The 22,171-nt window shown below is 45.7% G+C and overlaps 2 protein-coding genes across 2 annotated transcripts in view; one reads left to right on the forward strand and one right to left on the reverse strand.

Moving 5' to 3' along the window:
• The window catches only part of ANKRD7 (ankyrin repeat domain 7), a 28,735-nt gene extending 17,425 nt beyond the window's left edge, over positions 1-11,310 (forward strand). Inside the window, exon 7 of the mRNA XM_081038528.1 lies at positions 11,231-11,310. Within this exon, the coding sequence (XP_080894654.1) occupies positions 11,231-11,298 (68 nt within the window). The 3' untranslated portion in view covers positions 11,299-11,310. The remainder of the gene's footprint in view (positions 1-11,230) is intronic.
• A 2,979-nt stretch (positions 11,311-14,289) lies between these two features.
• LOC308492838 (serine/threonine-protein kinase MARK2-like) lies at positions 14,290-18,403 on the reverse strand (the record flags this gene model as incomplete). Its single annotated transcript, XM_081038303.1, has 1 exon — positions 14,290-18,403. Exon 1 carries the CDS (start codon positions 15,715-15,717, stop codon positions 14,290-14,292), a length of 1,428 nt encoding a protein of 475 aa, XP_080894429.1. The 5' UTR covers positions 15,718-18,403.
• Positions 18,404-22,171: the final 3,768 nt, after the last annotated feature.

Consider the following 22,171-nt stretch of genomic DNA (forward strand, 5'->3'; position numbering starts at 1 on the left):
TGAATTGGGAAAGGGCATTAAAAATACGTCCAAGAGAAAAGAAAGATGAGATTAAAAATGAATTGAGAGAGAATAGAAATGGTGCTTTATTTTGCAATGTGTGTCAGGTATCTAGAAACACCAACTCTCTGATTTTTGTCTACAGGATTCCAAGAAATTCCCAATAGATCTTACTTCCTGATTACTGTGATCAGTATATAGAACTAGATTACCATGTATGTGTATTGACTGATTTTCTCCTTTTACTTTTTTTTTATATTTAGAGTTTCCATAATGCAGGAAATAGTGAGTGGAGTCATGCTTCTTTTCCTAGGAACTATTATTTCACTTGGGATTTTGTTGGAGTATTCAACCAGCAGGACATACAAGTGGAACCTAGGACACCTGATTGCCTTGAACAATTAAGGCAACTGAGAGTGCTAGAGAATAATGCCAATCAGAAGTCTGCTATTCACAAAGAGAAGTCAGGGGTTCAGTCAGCAAATACTTAGTGAGTTCCCATTATATGCCCAGTAAGATTTTTTTTAATACTAGAGAGGTTACAGATTGAAAATCTCTTACCCTTCTTATTTAACAAATTATGTTTTAGCTTACATGAGTGTCCATGCCTTGTGTGATAGGCAGAAGTATAAAATGACCGCCAGTGCCCCTTAGCTTGAGTGTGGATGGAACCTGTGAATATGATGAGATAGCATTCCTGTGATTATGTTATCTTAAATGAGAAAAGGGAGAGGATCCTGTTTGGGCCTTATCTGATCACATGAGACGTTTAAATCTAGATCTAGAAGTCTGATAAGAAGTGAGAGAGGTAAGTATGAGAGAGATGTGGATAGGGAAATGCTCCTGCTGGCTTTGAAGATGAAAGGGACCCCGTGGAAAGGACATGAGAATGACCTCTAGGAGCTGAGGGCATCCCTTCACCAAGAGCCAGTAAGAAAAAGGAGGCCTGAGTCTTGCAGATACAAACCACTGAATTCTTCCAGCATCTATATGAGCTTGTAAGAAAGCGCTGAGGACCAGATGAGCAGCTTGCAGATATCTTAATTTGAGACCCAGAGTGGAGAGGATATACAAGTATACTATTATGAGGTTCTTATGCTATATGTGAAGTGCTATAATATTATTGGAAGATAGGCTGTGTTAAGGGGTATGTGTGTGAGTGTGTGTTGTGTGTACTAAATCCAAGAGCAACCACACAATTAAGTATAAAAGAGATACAACCATAAGTCAATAGTGGAGATGAAATGGAACCATTAAAAATATATGCATGTATTCCAAAAAAAGGTAGGAAAGAAAGGGAATACCAAAAAAGTGGGGATAAATAGAAAAAAAATAACATGACAGATTTAAATTCAAACATATCAATAATTTGTTAATGTAAATGATCTAAACATCCCAATTAAAAGGCAGAGAATATCAGCATCAGATAAAAAAGCAAGATCCCATTCTATACTGTCTATAAAGATAAAGAAGGACACTGTATAATGACATAGGGTTCACTAATTAAGAGGACATCCAATCCTAAAAATGTATATATATATATAGTAACAGAGCTTCAAAATACATTAAGTAAAACTGATACAACCAAAAGGACAGAGAGAGAAAGAGAGACAAATCTACAATTATAGTTTCAAACTTCAACACTCTTCTTTTGGTAATTTATAGAAGTAGATGAAAACATCAGCAAGGATTTAGAAACACCATCACCAAATGTGACATAATTTAGATTTATGAAACATTTCACCTGCAATAGAATACACTTTTTCCCCCCAAGTGCACACAGAACATTCACAAAGATAAACTATATCATGGACCATAATGCAAATCTCAACAGATTTACAAAGATTAAATGACAATGAAACCTAAAATCTATAAAAACATATCTGAATATCCATCAATATTTGGAAATTAAACAACATATTTTAAACTGACCATATACTAAAGAAATCAAAGGACAATTAGAAAATATATTGAATTTAAAAAACTGAAATGATAACTTACCAAAATTTGTGGGCTGCTTCTAAAGCAGCTTTAGCAAGACAGCTAAAACAGTGCTTAGAGGGAAAGTCATGCTCTCAATGCTTATATTAAAAGAATAATTATCTCGATATCTTGGCTATTGTGTATAGTGCTGCAATAAACATAGGGGTGCATAAAGTTTTCTGAATTAGAGTTTTGGATTTCTCCAGATAGATACCTAGGAGTGGAACTGCGGGATCATAAAGTAGTTCCATTTTCAGATTCCTGAGATACCTCCATACTGATTTCCGTAGTGGCTGCACCAATCTGCAATCCCACCAACAGCGCACAAGCGTTCCCTTTTCTCCACATCCGCGCCAGCATTTGTTGTTTGTTGATTTATTGATGATAGCCATTTTGACTGGGGTGAGGTGGTATCTCACTGTGGTTTTTATTTGCATTTCTCTGATGCTTAGTGAGGTTGAGCATTTCTTCATATGTCTGTTTGCCATCTGTAGGTCCTTTTTAGAAAAATGTCTCTTCAAGTCCTCTGCCCATTTTTTAATTGGGTTGTTTGTTTTTTTTGGAGTTGAGTTGAGTGAGTTTGTTATACATTTGGGATATTAACCCCTCATTGGATATTTCATTGGCAAATATCTTCTATTCAGTAGGATCCCTTTTAGTTTTATTGATGGTTTCCTTTGCTGTGAAAAAACTTTTTAGTTTGATGGAAACAACCAAAATGCCCATCGGTAGACAACTGGATTAAGAAACTGTGGTACATTTATACAATGGAGTATTACACAGCCATAAAGAATGAAATCTTACCATTTGCAACAACATGGATGGACCTAGAGAACATTATGTTAAGTGAAATAAGTCAGACAGAGAAAGACAAATACCATACGATCTCACTTATATGTGGAATCTAAAGAAGAGAATAAATGAATGAACTAATCAGAAACAGTCTCAGAGACATAGAGGTAAAACTGAAGGTTGCTAGGTGGGAGGGTGGATAAGGGGGAAGGTGAGGTGATTAGAAAGCACAGTCAGTAACCACAAGATTGCCACGAGGATACGAAAGTCAATTTGGGGAATGTAATCAATAATGTTGTAAAGATTTTGTAGAGTATCCGATGGACACTTGTCTCGTTAGGGAGACCACCTCAGGGATGATGTAGATGCCTGATCACTGCACTGTACACCTGAAGCTGAACAATAATGAATGCCAACTATAATTATAATTATATAATTATATATATTTATTTATAATTACAAGAAGTGGAGTACGGCATTAGGAATAGAGACAGTAGAAATGTAATGGCTATGTGTGATGTCAGAGGGGTAGTGGATGGGGGAAGGGGGTTGTCACTGTGTGAGGGATATAAATGATAAACGTTTAACAATTACACAGTTTTGTGCACCAGAAACTAATAAAAAAGGTTAAAAATAAAATAAAAGAATAATTATCTCAAATGAATAATTTAAGATTCTGCCTTAACAAACTTGGGGGGGAGGGGAGAGGACACAAAGCATGAAGAAAGAAGAGCGGAAATCATAAAATAGCAACAAAAATCAGTGAAACTAAAAATATTAAACTTATAGCCAGAATGATCAAGAAAAGACAAATATCAGAAATAAATAAGGAGTGATCATTATAGATTATACAGATGTTAAATGGATTATAGAGAATAATATCAATAACTTTATTCCAATAAATTTGATTGCATAGATAAAATTTACAAATACCTTAAAATGTGTAAACTATTAAAAGTCATTCAAGAAGAAATGCATAACATAGACATTTATTAAAGATATATAGCGAAATAAATTACTTTCCACAGAGAAAACTCTAGATTCAGATCGCTTTACTTATTCAACATATTGCTTGCAGTTCTAGACAGTGCAATAAAGTCAAGGAAAACAAAAAAGTCACAAAGATTAGAAAGGAAAAAAAAATGTACCTATTTGCAGGTGACATGATTGTACAAATATAAAATCTGAAGAAGTCTACAAACAAAAATACTAAAACTAAGTGAGTTTGTCAACTTTTCAAGAAACAAGATAAATATACAAAAATCAATCGTATTTTTATATATTAGCAATGAACATGTGACACCAAAATTAAAAATACAATTTCATAAGTGAAATACTTAACAAAACATGCACAGAATTTATATACTGAAAATTACAAAATCCTCATTGAGAGAAGTCAAAGAAAATCTCAAAAAAATGGAGACATGTTTGTAGATTAGAAGACTCAACATAGTAATGATGACAGTTCTCTTGAAGCAGATGCAGATTTAATGCAACCTTATCAATATCCCAGCAAGATTTGTTATACACATATCCAAGATTCTAAAATTTATATGGAAAGGCAAAGGAATGAGAATTGCTAAAACAATTTTGCAAAAGAATAAAGTGGGAGGAGTAATTCTATGGGATTTAAAGACAAATTATTAGCCACAGTAATATAGACGGTGTGGTATTGGTGGAGGGATAGATATATAGATCAGTGGATTAGACAAAAGAATGCAGAAATAGACCCACACAAATATGCCTGATTTTGACAAAGGTGTAAAAGCAATTCAAGCAATTCAAGATAAGCTATTCAGAAAATGAAGCTGGAGCAATTGTACACCCACAGGCAAAAACAAACAAACAGAGAACTTTGACCTAAGTTTCACACTTTATATGAAAATGAACTGAAAGTGGATCACTGCTTAAATATAAGATATAAAACTATACAACTTTCAGATTAAAAAGAAACAGAGAAAAATCTTTGGGTTCTAGAGCTAGGCAGAGTTTTTAGACCTGATACCAAAAGCATGGGCTACCAAAGGAAAAAATTGATAAATTAGACCTCATAAAAATTTAAAACTTTTGCTCAGTGAAAGACCTTGCTTTATCCTCTGTTAAAAGGATAAAAATACAAGCTACAATCTGGAAGTAACTATTTGCAAATTACACATCTGACAAAACACTCATAGTATCTAGAACATATGAGGACTCTTGTATAAGGACTCTCGAAACTCAACAGTAAAAACAAACAAACAAACAAACAAACAAACAAACAAACGCAATCCAGTTAGAAAAAGGACAAAACACATGAAAAGACATTTCACCAAAGAAGGTAAACAGATGGAAAATATAAGCACATGAAAATAGTTTCAACATCATTAGGAAAATGCAAATTAAAACTACAATGAGATACTGCTCTATATTTATTAGAATGGCTAAAATAAAAACAGAGTCAGTGTCAAATTCTGGTTAAGGCACAGAAACAGAATCATTTATACATTGCTGATGGGAATATAAAATGGTACAGCCACTCTGGAAAATAATTTGGCAGTTTCTTTAAATATTGAATATGTAACTACTATACAAACCAGCAATTGTACTCTTGGGCATTTATCCCAGAGAAATGAAAATACGTTCACACAAAAACCTATACACTAATGTTCACTGTAGCTTTATTTATAATAGTTCCAAACTGAATACAACTGAGATGTCTTCAAGGGGTAAATGGTTAAACAAATTCTGCTATGTCCATATATGGAATACTATTCAACAGTAAAACAGAATGAACTATTGATACATACCTGGGTGAATTTCCAGAGAATCATGCTGAGTGAAAAAGCGAGTCCCCAAACTTTACACACAATATGATTCCATTTATATCATATTCGTTAAATGTAAAACTATAGAAATGAAGAACAGATTAGTGGTTGCAAAGGCTTGAGGAGGTGCTGGGAGGGGGGAAGGAAAAGGGTGTGGCTATCAGAAGGCCACACAAGTATTCTTGTGATGATGAAAATGTTCTATATTTTGACCTTATCAAGGCCTAGATCCTGGCTATTAAAGTATAGCTTAGCATGGGACAAACCAGGATAAAGGGTCAATAAGTTTTCTCTTATTTCTTACAACAGCATATGAAATGACAATGATCTAAAAATATAAAATTTAATTAAAAATTATATATGTATAAAACCAATCATTAGGGAAAATGTACTCCTCTGAAAGTATGGGTACTTAAAGATAGTTTACTGTTTCTCACCTAACATCAATTTCAGAGAGCTTCATTTAATGATTTTATGTCCTGGAAATCTCTATTCTATACAGTTGAAGAGCCAGTCTCTGTTTTATGTATAAATGTTCATATTTCTCCAGACATGCAAATTGCTGGTAAAAATAAAATTCTAACAGAGATGATGTATTTATTTTTCTAAACAATAGGTGGCATCTGAGTTTCACAAATAAAATTGATTCTTGCTCTTGTATCAGGAAATGTAATTACATTTTAAAATTTTATTTAAATTTAATTTACATACACAGTACTCATAGTTTATAATATGTTTATAATTATTGGTAAACTGAACAAATACACATTTTTTCTAAAATTAAAATGGGAATTTTGCTTTTTTTTGAAAAATATGAAAATAATTTCATAATGCACATTTAAGTCCCTTTGAGTACAATTTATACATTGTATGAGAAAACTCTTTTCTATCAAATCATATTGGAAGTTTTAACTAAAATCCAGCAAATTCTCATATCAAGTTGTAGTGTGGGGTGGCCTGCGGGGCCTCTGGTCCCGCTCCCCGCATAAGAACGCAGGATATGTCTAGGCCAAAAAGGAGCAGCCAGGGAGCCACAGATAGGGGAATCATACCTCTATATTCTCTCTGGCAGCCCGGGGAGACACACGCAGTAGTAGCCACACGATCTGCAGTCCACCATTCACTTCTCTGCCTGCCAACCAACCAACCAATCAATATCAGTAGCCAATTGGCTAACCAGTTACAGCTGATGGCCAACCAATCACAGTTGATCGTCATTCACCACCCGAGCCTAATAACAACAAAATCTAAAGCTTTCTGTGTCATTGCTCTAGGTATACCCTCACATACGTATTCAGAGTTGTTGACTTTATTCTTGCCTAAGAACCACTAGGCTATATAGTACTGAATATATTTATATTTTATGATGTCATTCTTTCATGGTGACTGTGAGCATATTCACATTCAGCGGAGGCCATGAAGAAAGCTACCTTCCAGCTGTGCCATGATTACCTGGGTCCTGGCTTTCAGTCTACTCCCCAGCCTAGTAAGATAAAAACCTAAACCCCAACTCAGTGAGTTGTAGAAACAGTCCCAGGTTTTCCATTGAGAGATTCGATTTGAATCCATGCTGTGGGACAGAGCCAGGAGTGCAGTTTCTAGGCTCTCGGCCTCATATGGAAAGGTGCTGGCTCAGGTAGTAAATGGCCATCAACTGTGATGGGATGGCCATCAGCTGTGGCTAGTTGGCCGTCAGCTGTAACCAGTGAGCCATTGGCCATTAATATAACTGCTGTGGCTACACTAGCAGAAAAATGGGGGCTAGCAAAAGCGGATTGCAGAGAGACGGATGCCGCCGGGGAGAACATAGTGATATGACTCCCCTACTTATGGCTCCGTGGGTGTTCATTTTTGCCTCACCATGTCCTGCGTTCTTATCTGGGGGGCAGGAGCAGAGACCCCATAGACCTCCCCGCACGACACATGGCGCAGCAAGCAGGGTATGGTGACGACCAAGCTCTCCGAAGAGCGGTGGAGCAGTTTATGTGTATGAACACTCAGTCTCAGGAAGACCAGGAGGAGCAGCTGCCGGAGAGCTGGAACTCCGTGGAGGGGTGGGAAGACGTGGACGGTTCCCCAACAGCAAAGACCAAGAAAGCGAAGGTCCTTGCGGCCCTGTGGGCTGGGAAGTGCTTGCTGAGGCTGCCCGGATGCAGGACTTGTAGTCCCAGGAGGAAACGCTTGCTGAGTCCTCCTTGGAGATGAGGGTGAGGTCAAGGTCGTCCCTCACCCCCAGGACAGCCCTGGCAAATGACTATGGACTATGGGGAATTGCCTTCCATCCCTAATTTAACAGACCGCTTGACTGTTTGGGAACATACCACCATGTAGTGGAACTGGTGGATGTTTGCTTTTGTGTCTTGACTGGCCGCCATTGAGAATATGTAAGCACCTTGACTGTGAGCCACTGTTGTTCCAGCACGGTACCCCAAGAGGCCCAGGAGACTGTCAGTGACCTGAGAGCCCTGGCTGAGTCCAGGAGGTCTGGCTGAGCCCAGAAAGACTAGTGGTACCTGTGAAACCCTGGCAGAGTCCAGGAAGTCTGGCTGAGCCCAGAGAGAGTGGCAGTGCCCTGAGAGCCCTGGCTGAGAAAACGAAGTCTGGCTGAGCCCAGGGAGAGTCACAGTGCCCTGACGGCCCTGGCGGAGTCCAGGAAGTCGGGCTGTGCCCAAAGAGAGTGGCGGTGCCCTGAGAGGCCCTGGCTGTGCCTGGGGAGACTGGTGGTACCCTAAGAAGCCCGGGAAGTCTGGCTGTGCTCAGAAGAACTACTGGTGGTGCCCTGAGAAACCCTGCTTGTGTCCAGAGAGCCTGGCTGTGTCCAGGATATTGCATACACCTCCAGGCTCCTCACATAGGGCCCCTTTCGGAAGACCCTTGTCACATATATTGTGAACCAACACCCTGTAGGGGTGGAGTGTGGGGACAGAGCTCTAGAGAGCAGTTTCCAGGCTCTTGGCCTCACATGGAAAGGTGCTGGCTCAGGTAGTAAATGGCCATCAACGGTGATTGGATGACCATCAGCTGTGGCTAGTTGGCCACTAATGTAACTGCTGTGGCTACGCTAGCAAATCATTGGGGGCTAGCAAGAAGATGGTGGCTGAGCTGGCAAGCACAGATTGCAGCTAGCAAGTGGGGTTGGTTGGTTGGCAGAGAAGTGAACAGCAGGTTGCAGATAGTGTGGCTCCTGCTTCCTATGTCTCCAACCCAGCCACCAACGAAATCAGTGGTATGACTCCCCCATCTATGGCTCCCTGGGTGTTCCTTTTTGGCCTCACCACGTCCTGCATTCTTATGTGGGGAGCAGGACCAGAAACCCCGCCTGACACCCTGCACGACACATGGCATAGCGAGCAGGATCTCCCGCAGGCCGCCCCGCACGACTGGAATGAGAGGAAATGAGTTGGAATGAGAAGAAATGGGGCAGTCACTCGCAGGCTTACGAGGACATGAAGATCGCTGTTCAAAGTCAACGCATGGACGATTATAAAAGCTGGTACCACTGTGTCATTGGTCTGTGGTTCTCCTCTGTGTTTGCTCCTTGACTTAAGACACTAACATATAAAAAGCCATTATGAGTCTACGTTTGGGGACACACGATGCATCAAGACGTAATCTGGTGACATCAATAACTGCGTGGGGTCAGAGCTGTGAAGGAGCAGTTTTTATAGGTTCTAGAAGTTAAACTGGTGTAAATTCACATACGAGTGTTCTAACTTGATGTTAGGTCATTCAGGTGACAAAGATATATTTCTCGGGGATGTTTCGTCTTCATGCGGTGTTCTTGGCTCCCAGCACTCTTGGAATTTCCTGAGCGATTTGAGCAAGGGGAACATTTTCTGTTTTTAATATCTGGTCTCTTGTCCTCAGTTCCTGAAATCACTTCAGAACGATAAAGGTGACATGAGTTTCTTGTTAGTCATAATAAGTCCCTTTTTACCACCATGGGGTTTGCGTTAATGGGGTGACTTTTGGAAAGCACCTGAGGATGAAGCCTTGTGGTCAGGGAACCTGGTTATGAATAGAGGGCTGTACATTTCAGTCCCACCCCCGGATTTGCAGGGAGGGGAGCGCGGCCGCAGGTGGAATCAAGCTCCAGTGGCCAATGAGCTGATCAATCGTACCTATCTAATGAAGCCTCCAAGAAAACCACAAGAGGAACGCTCAAGGAGCTATCACATTGGGGAAACAGCACGCTTGCATGTGCCACCATGTTAGGCCCCGAATACAGGGACAGAAGCTCCTTTATTCGGGACTTGGCCCATGTATGTCTTCTTCATCTGGCTGTTGATGTGGATCCTTTAATATCCTCTGTCATACACTGGTAATGTAGTAATCTGACTTCCTGAGTCCTGCGAGCTGCTCTGGCCACTTAATCAAACCCAAGGAGCGGGGGCAGGGGAAGCTATGATTTCTAGCCAGTCAGTCAGTAGCACAGGTGACACCGCGGACTTGGGATTGGCCTGTGAGCAGGGCGTGCAGTCTTGTGGGACTGAGCCCTTCACTTGTGGGTCTCAGGCTGTCTCCTGCTGGAGAATCTGATCCAAGACACAGACTTCACTCCAGAAAAAAGCACATCCTCCTCTGCAAACCCAGTCATGGAACCCCTGTGCACAGGTCACAAAGGAACCAGCCACAGACGGTTGCGTTTGGGACAGCTTGGCTCGACTGTCACATCTTTGTGTGCTTTTACCAGCTGTCTTCACGAGGTGGGGTTGTATTGGCTCAGAGAAAGAGCTGGCCGGTATATGCTTAAAGGTCAAGGAGATGTACTGCCCAGGAGATGGTGCCAAACCTAAAAGGTGACAGTGTTTTCTTGCCACTCCTGATGAGAGAAGATGAGGTCTGTGTGGACAGCAAGGGCTGCGAGTTGGGAAAAATTGGAAGATGTTGGCCAAAGGGTACAGAGTGGCAGTTAGGAAGACTGAATATGTCTAGACGTCTAATGGAGCATGGTGACCCTAGTTCACAGTTCTGTGGCGTATACTGGAAATCAGCTGAGACTAGATTTCAGGTGTTTGCACCACACACACTCACACACACACACACAAACACACACATACACATGCACATGCACACACACACAGTCACTATCAGGAGATGGATATGTGAATTAGCTTGGCTGTAGAAATCCTGTTACTATGTAAGCGAAAGCATCATGTTGTACACCTAAAATGTGTATTATTTTTACTACAAAAACCCCAAGTAGGTGTACTTGGGCTCTGTCACTTCTACTATGCTATGAATGACCCTCCTGCCAGGGTCACGCCTAACCTTTAAATCACTGGCAACATTTTCTGTCTTGCTCTTCTAAAGCGGCCACCGTGCTGCGGGGAAGCCCACACAGCCACATGAAGGCGGACCGAGGCCCCTGGGCGTCACCCCAGCTGACCACCCAGTGTCAGCCATTGTGAGCAAGGCCTCAGCGGATGTCACGTGGGGCAGAGGAGCGGGCCCTTGGGCTGCGCCCACACTGTGAAATCTTGAGTAAACAGATGAACACTATGGTTTTAGAGCACTAAATTTCAGGGCGGTTTCTTACACAGCAGGTGACCCAGACACTGCCTAACTAGCTCTCTCCCCACTCATGCTCCAGTTTCTCAAAGGCCCCTCACCTCCCGTTAGAGACTGACAGTTTGTCTCTTCCAATGCAGATACCGAAGACCTAACCCCCAGTGTGGCTGTACTTGGAATGCGGCATGTGAGTGGTGGCTCCAAGTGAAATGAGGTCGTCAGGGTGGGGCCCTGATCCTGTCAGGGTACTTCCCTTACAAGAAGAGGAAGAGACCCCTGTGCTCGCTGAGACCCAGCCTCCGTAACTGTGAGAAAACAAACTTTTTGTTGTTTAAGCTGCCCCCTCTGTGTCACTTTGCTCTGTAGCCAGAGTGACTATACACCTGTTCAGGCCTCAGAGTCTTTGCACACACTGTTCCTCCTGCCTGCAACGTTTCCCATGGTTAACACCTCCCGACTAGCGTTGACTCACAGCAGCTGTCCCTAACTAGGGGGGCATCTCTGACCGCCCTCCACAGACTCAGCCAGGCCTCCCCATTTGATCCCTCTCAAAGCAGCCTGCCCTTCCCACACACCATGGGCCAGCCTGGGGCTTAGATATCTTTGAATCACGCTTTGCTTCATGCTGCCCCCACCCACCTAGCAGCTCAGCACAGGGCCTGGCACACAAAAGTGCTCCGTTGAAAAAGACGCTGGCTTAGCCCAGAAAGGTCAGGGCTCCCTTTGACTCAGAAGTTCCGCTCCTCGGTAAAATGCCAGTGGACAGGCGACGTGTGACACAGCCCAGGGCCCTGTGCTCCCGGTGCCCTAGCTAGAACAGGCCTGGCGTGTCTGACAGGACAACGGACGGACGTGTCTCACGCACACAGCACTACACAGCCATGGGAATGCAGGAGCCCCGGCCGCTCCCAGGAGCAGGGTGAGTCCCCCAGGCAGCCAGTCCCCAAACAGGGCCTGCATCGTAATCCATCCGGATGCAGGAACACAGGCAAACTCAATGCCTCAGCTGAGAGGTGCCCACCTGGGAGTTAATCTATGAGGGCTGGCAGGACACGCATGTCACGAGAGTCGGTGTATACGGTCAGCCTGGGGAGAGGGCTCGCTGTCAGGAGGGACACCGGTGGCTCTGGGCTACTGGAAACGTCCCAGGTACTGACTAAGCTGGGGAACACAGAGGTCCATACTATAGCGATCTTTCAACTGTAGACGTCCACGTGGGTTCAGGGAGTGCCTGGTCCCCCTCCCAGCCTGGCAGTGGAAGAGACTGGGAATTAGGTAGTGCTGGGAGGCCACGTGCCCAGCTTGAAGTCAGGTGAGAGGTTGTTCTGAGAGAGAAGCAGGAAAGGTTATTGGGGGCCTCCTGGGAGTGTCTGCTACACACCTTTGAGTGTCCCCTCCTACCACCTGTTACACCTTATCCTGAGTTCAAGCTTTATGAGAGAGTGTGCAGGGAAAATTGCATTAAGGAATTCTTAATTCAGGAACCAGCAGGAAACCATGGGCCGGTGTGTGATTTTCAGTAGATTTGCTGGCATGTCACTGATGGACGCCCTTACTGAAGCAGAAGAGAGGCTCTCTCTCTTTCTCTCTCTCTGTCTCTCTCTCTCTGTCTCTCTCTGTCTGTCTGTCTGTCTCTCTCTCTCTCTCTCTCTCTCTCTCTCTCTCTCTCTCTCTCTCTCTCACTCTTTCTCCCTCCCTCCCTCCCACGACCAGCCCACTGTGAACAAACAGCCAGAGGCCTCTTGTCTCCTGGCAGCTGATCCTGCCCCTCCCTGCTCGGGGTCCCCTGCTCTTCTGACCAAAACCCAGAGCCCTTGCTGTGGCACTGAGCTGGGGGTAAGGAGGGAGCTCAGAGGCAGCCCCTTGGCCGGCCAGCCAGGGCCAGACACTCAGAAGGAGAAAGGCTCCTGAGCAGAGCCCTGTCATCGGAGCTGACTGCCCTCCAGGCCCTGAGCTGGGGGATGTTTAAGTTTGGAGACGCACAGCAAAATGCACCAGTGGGGGCGGTCCTAAAAGAAAAGGCTGCTGGCCAAGCCCCCCTTGCCCAGCTTCACCCTGCACCTCTGTCCTGTATGCACGTAGCACCCCACTTCCTCCTGCCCTCATGGCTCCTCTCCGTTTCACGGGTCAAAGCTGCCTTTTGGGGACTCCGGAAGGCCCGACTCCTGCCTTAGAGTTGGGAGACTCAGCTGCACAGCTCAGTGACCTCAGTGACCCTTACGCTGCTTTGGGACCCACACCCCTGCCACTTCTCTGACGCCCCTCACAGGCTGGTTCATGAGACTTTGCTTACCGTTGTGGACCCCTTCCTCCCAAGTACCACAGGCCACAGGACCAACAGACCCCCTCGGTCCTCCTGAAAACGTTAGGTCAGGTTGAGTGTAGTGTAGGAAGGTGACACACAATTTCTGCCTTTCCGCCCTGCGTGCGGTACAGCTCACAGCCTGTTCCCTCTGGAACCACCCTCGTTGCTATTGGGAGTTGCCGTGATAATTGTCTTCAGTCACTCTTCTTTAGTTGCTCTGACTAAGTGCAAGCCCTCCATCACTACCCGCTTCCCAGCCTGGAGGACGCACAGCCCCAATTCTGTGCAGGGAGGCGCCAAACAGTGTGTCTGAGACCTCTTCCAGCAGCACCAGTTTATTACAAGATCTGGAAGAACCGGTACTTTAATAAGAACCACCCACACCCCGCACACATGGAAGAAAAGAGCAGGGGTGGGGAGAAGGGCCCCGGGAACAACAGTCCAGTCTCTGAAGTTTCACCCAGGTGGGGGCGAGGGGTAGACAGACCTGCCATGAGGGCGGCTTCTCCTCTTGTCCCCCAGGGGGCTCCAGGCCGACCTCCAAGGTCCCCAGGTATTTTGGGGACAATGCTTCCCTAAGGCCACAGACAGACAGGTGGGGTACCGTCTTCATTTGAATCCAGTGCAGATGACACTGGGGCACTTGGCACTCCTCCACTGTCCACCGGACCCTGTCCTTCACACACGGCGTGTACTTTTCCCACTGCTCCCAGCCGCAGCTCTGTGTGTCCAGCCTCTGGCCGATGTCCCATACCATGTGGCCGGTGTGCCTGGCACTCAGCATTTTTGAGTGCAGCATATCAATGCAGGGAGAGTGGCTTGACCTTTCGACAGTATTTGACTGTGGCCCGGTGTGGGGACAGAGCCCCGGCGTTGGCCGTCCACCATTAATGATTAAATTGGTTTAACTTGGTTCCACTTGGTGGACGGCCAACAGCAGAGGTGGCTAAACACACGGGTGAAGGCCCTCCTAGCCACCCGCCAACAGCCTTTGCTCTGGACCGAGGACGTGCTGCTGGGGGTCACACTATCACAATGCCCCGCATGGAGTAAGTCTCTAATCACTGAGCTGGTCCTCGACTCTTTCATGAATAAGCCAAACCTGGGCATCGACGGAAGGCTGGGTAGGCTAGAACTGGGCCTCGATTCCTGGCTGGCTTGGGCAAGGCGGGTGCCGGATTCCGGGCTGTGTGTGGCAGTGCTGTCCCCCGACTGCAGACTGGCCGGAGAATTAACAGGAGGCTGCTGGGCCTCCTGGTCGGACGGCTCAACCTGGTGGGTTTGGGGAGGCCTGGGGCTGCTCACGTCCGAGCCAGGGAAGGGCCTAACTTTAATGGTGCGCACCTGGGGCTGGGGTTTCTTTGTGCAGAGGATCAGGTAGGTGCCCATGAGTTTGTCATAAGTCCTGCTTCTCACTGACTCCTCTACGTTCTCCAGCCGAAACCCCATCTCCATCATCCTCTGCATGACGCAGGGGTCCATGTTCTCACAGGGCGGCTGGCTGAATGGCCTCAGCTCCTCCTCTTGCTTCCAGTTGAGCCACGGCTCTTCCATCACGTTGCACAGCGTGGGTCTCTCGCTGGGCTTGAGGGTCATTAACCGCCGCAAGATCACCAGGCACTCGTACGATATGAAAGAGGGCACATGGAAGTGCCCTCTGAGAACCCGCCCGAGCAGGCAGAAGCATCGTCCGGGGAATGGCAGCGTCCCTGTGGTCATTTCGTAGAGCAGGACCCCCAGGCTCCACACATCGCTTCCGGGGCCCTCACAGTTTTTCCCCAGGAAGCGCTCTGGGGCTACGTAGGAGAAGTTGCCCCAGAGCATTCTCGGCTTAAGGCCACTGCATTTCTTGTTGCGGCCGAAGCCTGTGATTTTCACATTCAGTTCTGCATCTAGCAGAACATTCTTAGGTTTCAGGTCCCCGTGTACGACGTTCCGCTGATGGCAGTATTGCATGGCAGAGACCATCTGCCGGAACATGTGGCGGGCCTTCTTCTCACTCAGGCGGTGGTGGGCCTTCAGGTAGTGATGCAAGTCCTCTCCACGCGCGTACTCCATCACGACGAGGAGTCTCTGCTGCGTCTCGATGACTTCAAACAGTTTTATGATGTTAGGATGGTTCAATAACTTCAGACAATTGACTTCCCTGTGTCCGCATGAGCCCCGAGAGCCAATGGCTTTCACAGCCACCTCTGACCCGGTGCAAATGTGCCGGGCCAACGTCACCTTGCCAAAGCGTCCCTGGCCAATGGTGTCCAGGAGCTCATAGTGGTCAATACTGGGCTCCTTACGGGTAGAGGTGGCTGTAAGGCCATTCGCCATGGCGACCCCCTGGCTACACTGACGGATAATACTAAGGGTCAATGCTGACTATGCTGACAACCAGTACTAACGGCGCTAAGTACGTGAACAACGCTCACTATGCTTAGCACGAGGCCAATAAATGATACTAAGTCTACTATGCTGATACTAACCAACACTAACAAACCATGCAAACTATACTACACTGACACTAACGCTAACAGTGCTAACTAGGATTACTGACGATGCTAAGAAGTGAAAATAAACAACGCTAACTGTACTAACTGCAGTAACAACGCTAACTATACACACGAGCTCACTGGTCCAAGTCCAACAGGTCACCACGAATCAGCTCCCTGGGCTATCAACGGACAAAACCTCAGCCCAGCCGGGACCTTATATAGGATCCTCTGCAACTCCATCACAGCGGTGCCTTGTGAGGTCAGAGCAAGACACAAGCAATCACAGCTGGGCAGGAGCCACAGGGTTTCTGCCACAGAAGCCACAGAAGCCACTGGTGACGACTCTACTCAGAAAAGAAAAAAAAAGGAGCCACAGAGCTTTGTGTTTGCGTGGAACAGCATAGCAAAGGCTGGTATTTACCTTAATAGAAATTAAAATTTGTAAGATGCTTCAGTGAACTTTCCATTTATAATTTGAAAATCTGTCATAACTTTTGTGTTTTCAAGACCTTAGGGCGCCTACACTTAAAATATTCAATTCCTTTTCCTGAAACTCTGATTGGTCTCAAAATGCCACAACTTAACTGAGATCACGATATTATAGGAACATGTTGTGTGACATAGGACCAGATAAGGTACATTGTTAACATCTCTAAAGCCGTGAGGAGGTATCTTTCGTCCAATTTTTGCCAATAAGTTCATGAGCAGATTTCTCCTCAGACACGATGGAGACCAGAGTGCAGTGGGTGATGTATACAAAGCCTTGAAAGAAAAGAAGTGTCAACTAAGAATCCTATGTCTGGCAGAGCTGTCCTTTGGAAATGAGGGAGACACTTGGACATTCACAGATAAAGCAGAGCTGAGAGAGTTCTTTACCGCTAGACCTGCCCTTCATGAAGGGCGTTCCTTAGGTTGGTGTGGGGACAGAACTCCAGAGAGCAGTTTCCAGGCTCTCGGCCTCACATGGAATGGTGCTGGCTCAGGTAGTGAATGGCCATCAACTGTGACTGGATGGCCATCAGCTGTGGCTAGTTGGCCATCAGCTGTAACCAGTGAACCATTGGCCACTAATGTAACTGCTGTGGCTACGCTAGCAAATCATTGGGGGCTAGCAAGAAGATGGTGGCTGAGCTGGCAAGCACAGATTGCAGCTAGGAAGTGGGGTTGGTTGGTTGGCAGAGAAGTGAACAGCAGGTTGCAGATAGCGTGGCTCCTGCTTCCTATGTCTCCAACCCAGCTGCCAGCAAGAATATAGTGGTATGACTCCCCCATCTATGGCTCCCTGGGTGTTCCTTTTTGGCCTCACCACATCCTGTGTTCTTATGTGGGGAGCGGGACCAAAGACCCCGCCTGACACCCTGCATGACACATGGCGTAGCGAGCAGGGTCTCCCGTAGGGTGCCCCGCACGACACATGGTGCAGCGAGCAGGGTACGGTGCAGGCCAAGCTCTCCGAAGGGCAGTGGAGCAGTTTGTGCGAGTGAACACTCAGTCTCAGGAAGACCAGGAGGAGCAGCTGCTTGAGAGTTGGAACCCTGTGGATGAGTGGGAAGACATGGATGGTTCTCCAACCAGCAAAGGCCAGAGAAAGCGAAGGTCGTTGCTGCCCTGTGGGCTCGGAAGTGCTTGCTGACGCAGCCGGGATGCAGGACTTGTAGTGCCAGGAGGAAATGCTGGCTGAGTCCTCTGTGGGAGATAAGGGTGAGGTCAAGGTCGTCCATCACCCCCAGGACAGCCCTGACGAATGAATATGGACTATGGGGAATTGCCTTCCATCCCTAATTTAATGGACTGCTTGACTGTTTGGGAACATGCCACCATGTAGTGGAACATGTAGTGGAACTTGCTTTTGTGTCTTGAGCAGGCGCCATGGAGAATATGTGAGAAAGACTTGCTGAGCCCAGGAAGTCTGGCTGTGCCCAGAGAGAGTGGCAGTGCCCTGAGAGGCCCTGGCTGTGCCTGGGGAGACTGGTGGTACCCTAAGAAGCCCAGGATGTCTGGCTGTGCCCAGAAGTACTGGTGGTGCCCTGAGAAACCCTGGTTGTGCCCAGAGAGCCTGGCTGTGTCCAGGATATTGCATTCACCTACAGGTTCCTCGCACAGGGACCCTTGCGGAAGACGCTTGTCGCGCAGATTGTGAGGCGAGACCCTGTAGGGGTGGAGTCTGGGGACAGAGTCCCACAGAGCAGTTTCCAGGCTCTTGGCCTTGCGTGGGGAGGTGATGGCTCCAGCGGTGAATGACCATCGATTGTGACTGGTTGGCTGTCAGATGTAACTGGTTGGCCAATTGGCTACTGATGTAACTTCCAGTCTGCGCTGATTGGTTGGTTGGGAGGCGGAAAGGTGAATGGTGGACTGTGGATCTTGGGGATCCTACACCGAGACCTTCCGGTCTGTCAGGGACTTGGAGTTTGCCACCAAGGCCTCAGAAAAGCAGGTGCAGCCTCCTGCGGTCGGCACCCGCTACCTCCCCGGCCCCATCTAACGCCCATTTCTGTTGCATACCCTTCAATAAATGTTTTTGCTCATTCAAAATGGCCTCCAGCGGTTTCTGGTTTGATGTCACTAGATTGGCATGCAGATAAGCGCGCACTGGCACGACGCCAACCCTGCCTCCTGGAGAACGGGTGGCTTCCCAGGGAGTAAGCGCGCTGCTCGCTCACTGGGTCCCGCGGCAGCAGAACCGCGGAAGAACCGGGGAGAAGATGGTTGAGTATTAAATAGTATATGGATTTCTTGTGGTGTGGTTCTGTTTTACTTGATTTACTTTTGCAAGCACTATATTTCTAATTAACTGGCCAAATCAAATGAAAGCTGCTGAATTTCGAGTGAACATGACCTTTGTGTTCTGTGCTGAAATGTTCATTCACAAACTGTCAAAAATTCTATCAATAGTCAATTCCCCTGCCAGTGTGAATCTAAGCCGTCCCCACCACACATACACTCTTGGGGAGAGGATTTAATGAGGAGGGCATGACATGGCCCGTCACTTTTTATTTATGAAAACACTGTTCCCATGTTCTTGTCATTGGAATGAAATGCTGTACCACATTGAAAATGCATTGACAGTTCTCTTATCTATGAACATGAGTTTATCTGTGAAATGGTTTCCATGAGCAAATTTAAATAAGGGAGAAATATGATTAGATGTTTTTGTATCGAACAAATACTGCCCTCATATAACATTTCTTTTTGCTGGGTAACCCTGCTGAACTCAGCACAACCTATTGGTGCTGTAAACTGTCTAAGAAATCACCAGCCCTGCCATACACTGCAAATAACACAGTGACATGCCAAACACGTCAGCAGCGGAAATGACTGCTCACACAAAATGATCTAGTGCTAAGATTAGTCCACCTTATTGGCATTAGTGAACGTTCTATATTGTAGTAAGTATCGAGGAGATCTTGTTACTCCTGTTCCTTATTCATTTTAGTAATATAGAAGCTAACCCTGTCACCACTAAGCTGTAGCAACTGTAACGTTTTTGGTGGTGGTTAGTAGTGATTATCTCCTTGCTTAGTCCTCGTCTGATCAGTGCTGTTTATGGAGAATTGAATCTGCTATCTAGCTTGAGAAGACTAAATTACAACATGAACGAAGTGATAGAAAACACACAAGTAATATGTGTAACATGTAGAATATCCATTGTAACAATCAGAGTCCCAGAAAGCAATAGAATCAAACTCAGATGATAGGAGACTTTAATGGTGTGGGGAGAAAGCCCCAAAAAGGAGTTTCCAGGCTCTCGGCCTCACATAGAAAGGTGCTGACTCAGGTAGTAAATGGCCATCAACTGTGATCGGATGGCCATCAGCTGTGGCTAGTTGGCTGTCAGCTGTAACCAGTGAGCCATTGGCCATTAATATAACTGCCGTGGCTACACTAGCAGAAAATGGGGTTAGCAAGAAGATGGTGGCTGGGCTGACAAGCGCGGATTGCAGTTAGCATGGCGGAGTCAGGTTGTGGATTGCAGAGAAGTGGACAGCAGGTTGCAGACAGTGTGGCTCCTGCTTCCTGTGTCTCCAACCCAGCTGCCAGTGAGAATATAGTGGTATGACTCCCCTATCTATGGCTCCGTGGGTGTTCTTTTTTGGCCTCACCATATCCTGAGTTCTTATGTGGGGAGCAGGAGCTGAGATCCCGCAGGCCGCCCCGCACGACACATGGATATAGGATTTAAGGAATTATGGCGCGATTTAGGAAATCAACAAAAACACTGAGGAATTTAGAGACTAGCAACACAGAGACACCTTCACTAGGCCAGTGAAAGCTGGAGTCCATAGACAGAGACAGAAACTAGCGTAGTGGAGGGATGCCGTGAACACATCTCAAAGAACATAGAAAATCTCTTGCTCCTCACACCCTCTCATTTACTGATGTTTCCAATCGGCTGAATACAAATGGGAGCCAGCTGGCAAGATGCAATGCACAGGACTCAGCACCGTGGAGTATAAAACAAGGCACAAAGAAGGGCTAAGAAGGAATCTGGGACAAGGTAGGTGGTAAAGGGGAATAACCAGCAAACTGACAAAAATAAACTACTAAAATAACCCTCTGTGATAGCTACTTCTTACATGAAGTTTTCTACCTTGGGTGACTTAATTGCAAGGCAGATCGATGCAACAACACTGTAAGAGGTTCTTTAAATGAGAACTTAATGTGCTGTGGCTCAGTGGCTCTGGTGGTGCCTCAATCCCAAATATCCATTTGCATCGCTAATGTACATAGAGGTCACAAAACCAAGGGCAAGAAAAGGCATCAATGGGATTCAGACAATTTGATGGTTAAGGGGGGCTCCAATAAAAGCTAGTTTTCAGAGAAAAAGAAAATGGGGCCTGTTGATATAACAATAGAGCCTCAGTATAGGAAGTATAGGTTCTGATTTGGGGCGATTTGACTATTTCTCCCCTTATTACCTGGGACATCTGTGCTGACACTGTTATAGTGCTGGTGGTGCTGGAACTGGAGGAAATAGTCTGCCAGGCAGGGGCAGTGCTTTTCCATGGTGCTGTCCTATCCTGAGTTCTGAACTTGCCATTGTCTAGTGGGTACGTAATTGAATAGATTTGAATACTGATGTGACTATATCTGCATTTCCCACCAGGTGGAGCTCATATACTAAAGTTACAGCTGAGATACTGAAGTTACAAATAAACAATGTGTAAAAAGACAATCTACTAAAACATTGAGTGTGTGTTCTCCCTCCAGCTTTTCTTTCTCTCTAGTTTAAATAGGTTGCTAGTGTTGGTGATATCTTGCCTTAGGAATTGAGGAAGACTTAAAGCAGAAGGTCCTGAATTCAAAGACTCCTCTTTGACAAAAGTGAAGAAGGATAGTTTCTTTAATAAATCATGTAGGGAAAATGGGATATCCACATGCAAAAGAACAAAACTGGACCCCCAAAGGCTAAGGCTTTTGAAGAGGAAATGCTAGAGGGAGAAGGCTGTCAAGCACAGAGATGTGGGAAAAGTTCCCAGAGATCGGGAAGGGGATAGATATTTGTGGATTCAGGAATTGTTCATTTTTTTTTCTTGTTGGCATCACCGAGTGACAGTAGGCCCTTAAAACTGGGGTTCCTTCCCATTGTCCCTGATGGTTCCCATGTCCTGAATGTGGCATGGATGCAGGGGAAATCAGAGGAGTGGCCAACTGGGAGAATGATTGTCAGTACCGACTGATTGCTAACGACCAAGGGCCTACCTGGACTTCTGTCCAACCTTGCAGTGAAAAAGGAGCCCCAAGTGTAATTGGGTTGAATTGTCTATCGGCATGATCAATGGGTTCAGAATCGTAATTAAATTAGTTTACATAAATTTGATACAGTTCTTGAATAATTGAGTGTGGACAGAAATTCTCTGACCTTACCAATGATCCCTATTATAAGGGCTTTTTCTACTAAATTTCCACAAGTCATCGAGTAGAACCAGGTTAAAAGTTTTAGCCAGTGTGGCCAGAGGTCAGTCATCTTTGGTCTTGTCCAAGATGGATTTCTCTTTTTTTTCTACCTCAGGTCACAGGAATTATCATGTGATTGTTTAGGACCTTTGTTCTCAGTTTCTACATGTGCACCTGCTCAGATTTCTCTAAGCAAAGCCTTTATCCAGTGATACCTATGAAATCCTGCCTATTAAATACGCTTTTGAAAAATGCTGGGTATCTGCCCTACCTCTTTACTTTGTGTTCAGTCTCAGTCTACATCCTAAAATCCTCAAGACATGTCTCCTCCTATGTCTGCAGAACCACGTAAAAAGTCATTAAAGCCACTTTCTCATTGGCTCAATGGACTCATC

Source organism: Rhinolophus hipposideros (genome assembly GCF_964194185.1).
Source record: "Rhinolophus hipposideros genome assembly, chromosome: 25".
Taxonomy (NCBI): domain Eukaryota; kingdom Metazoa; phylum Chordata; class Mammalia; order Chiroptera; family Rhinolophidae; genus Rhinolophus; species Rhinolophus hipposideros.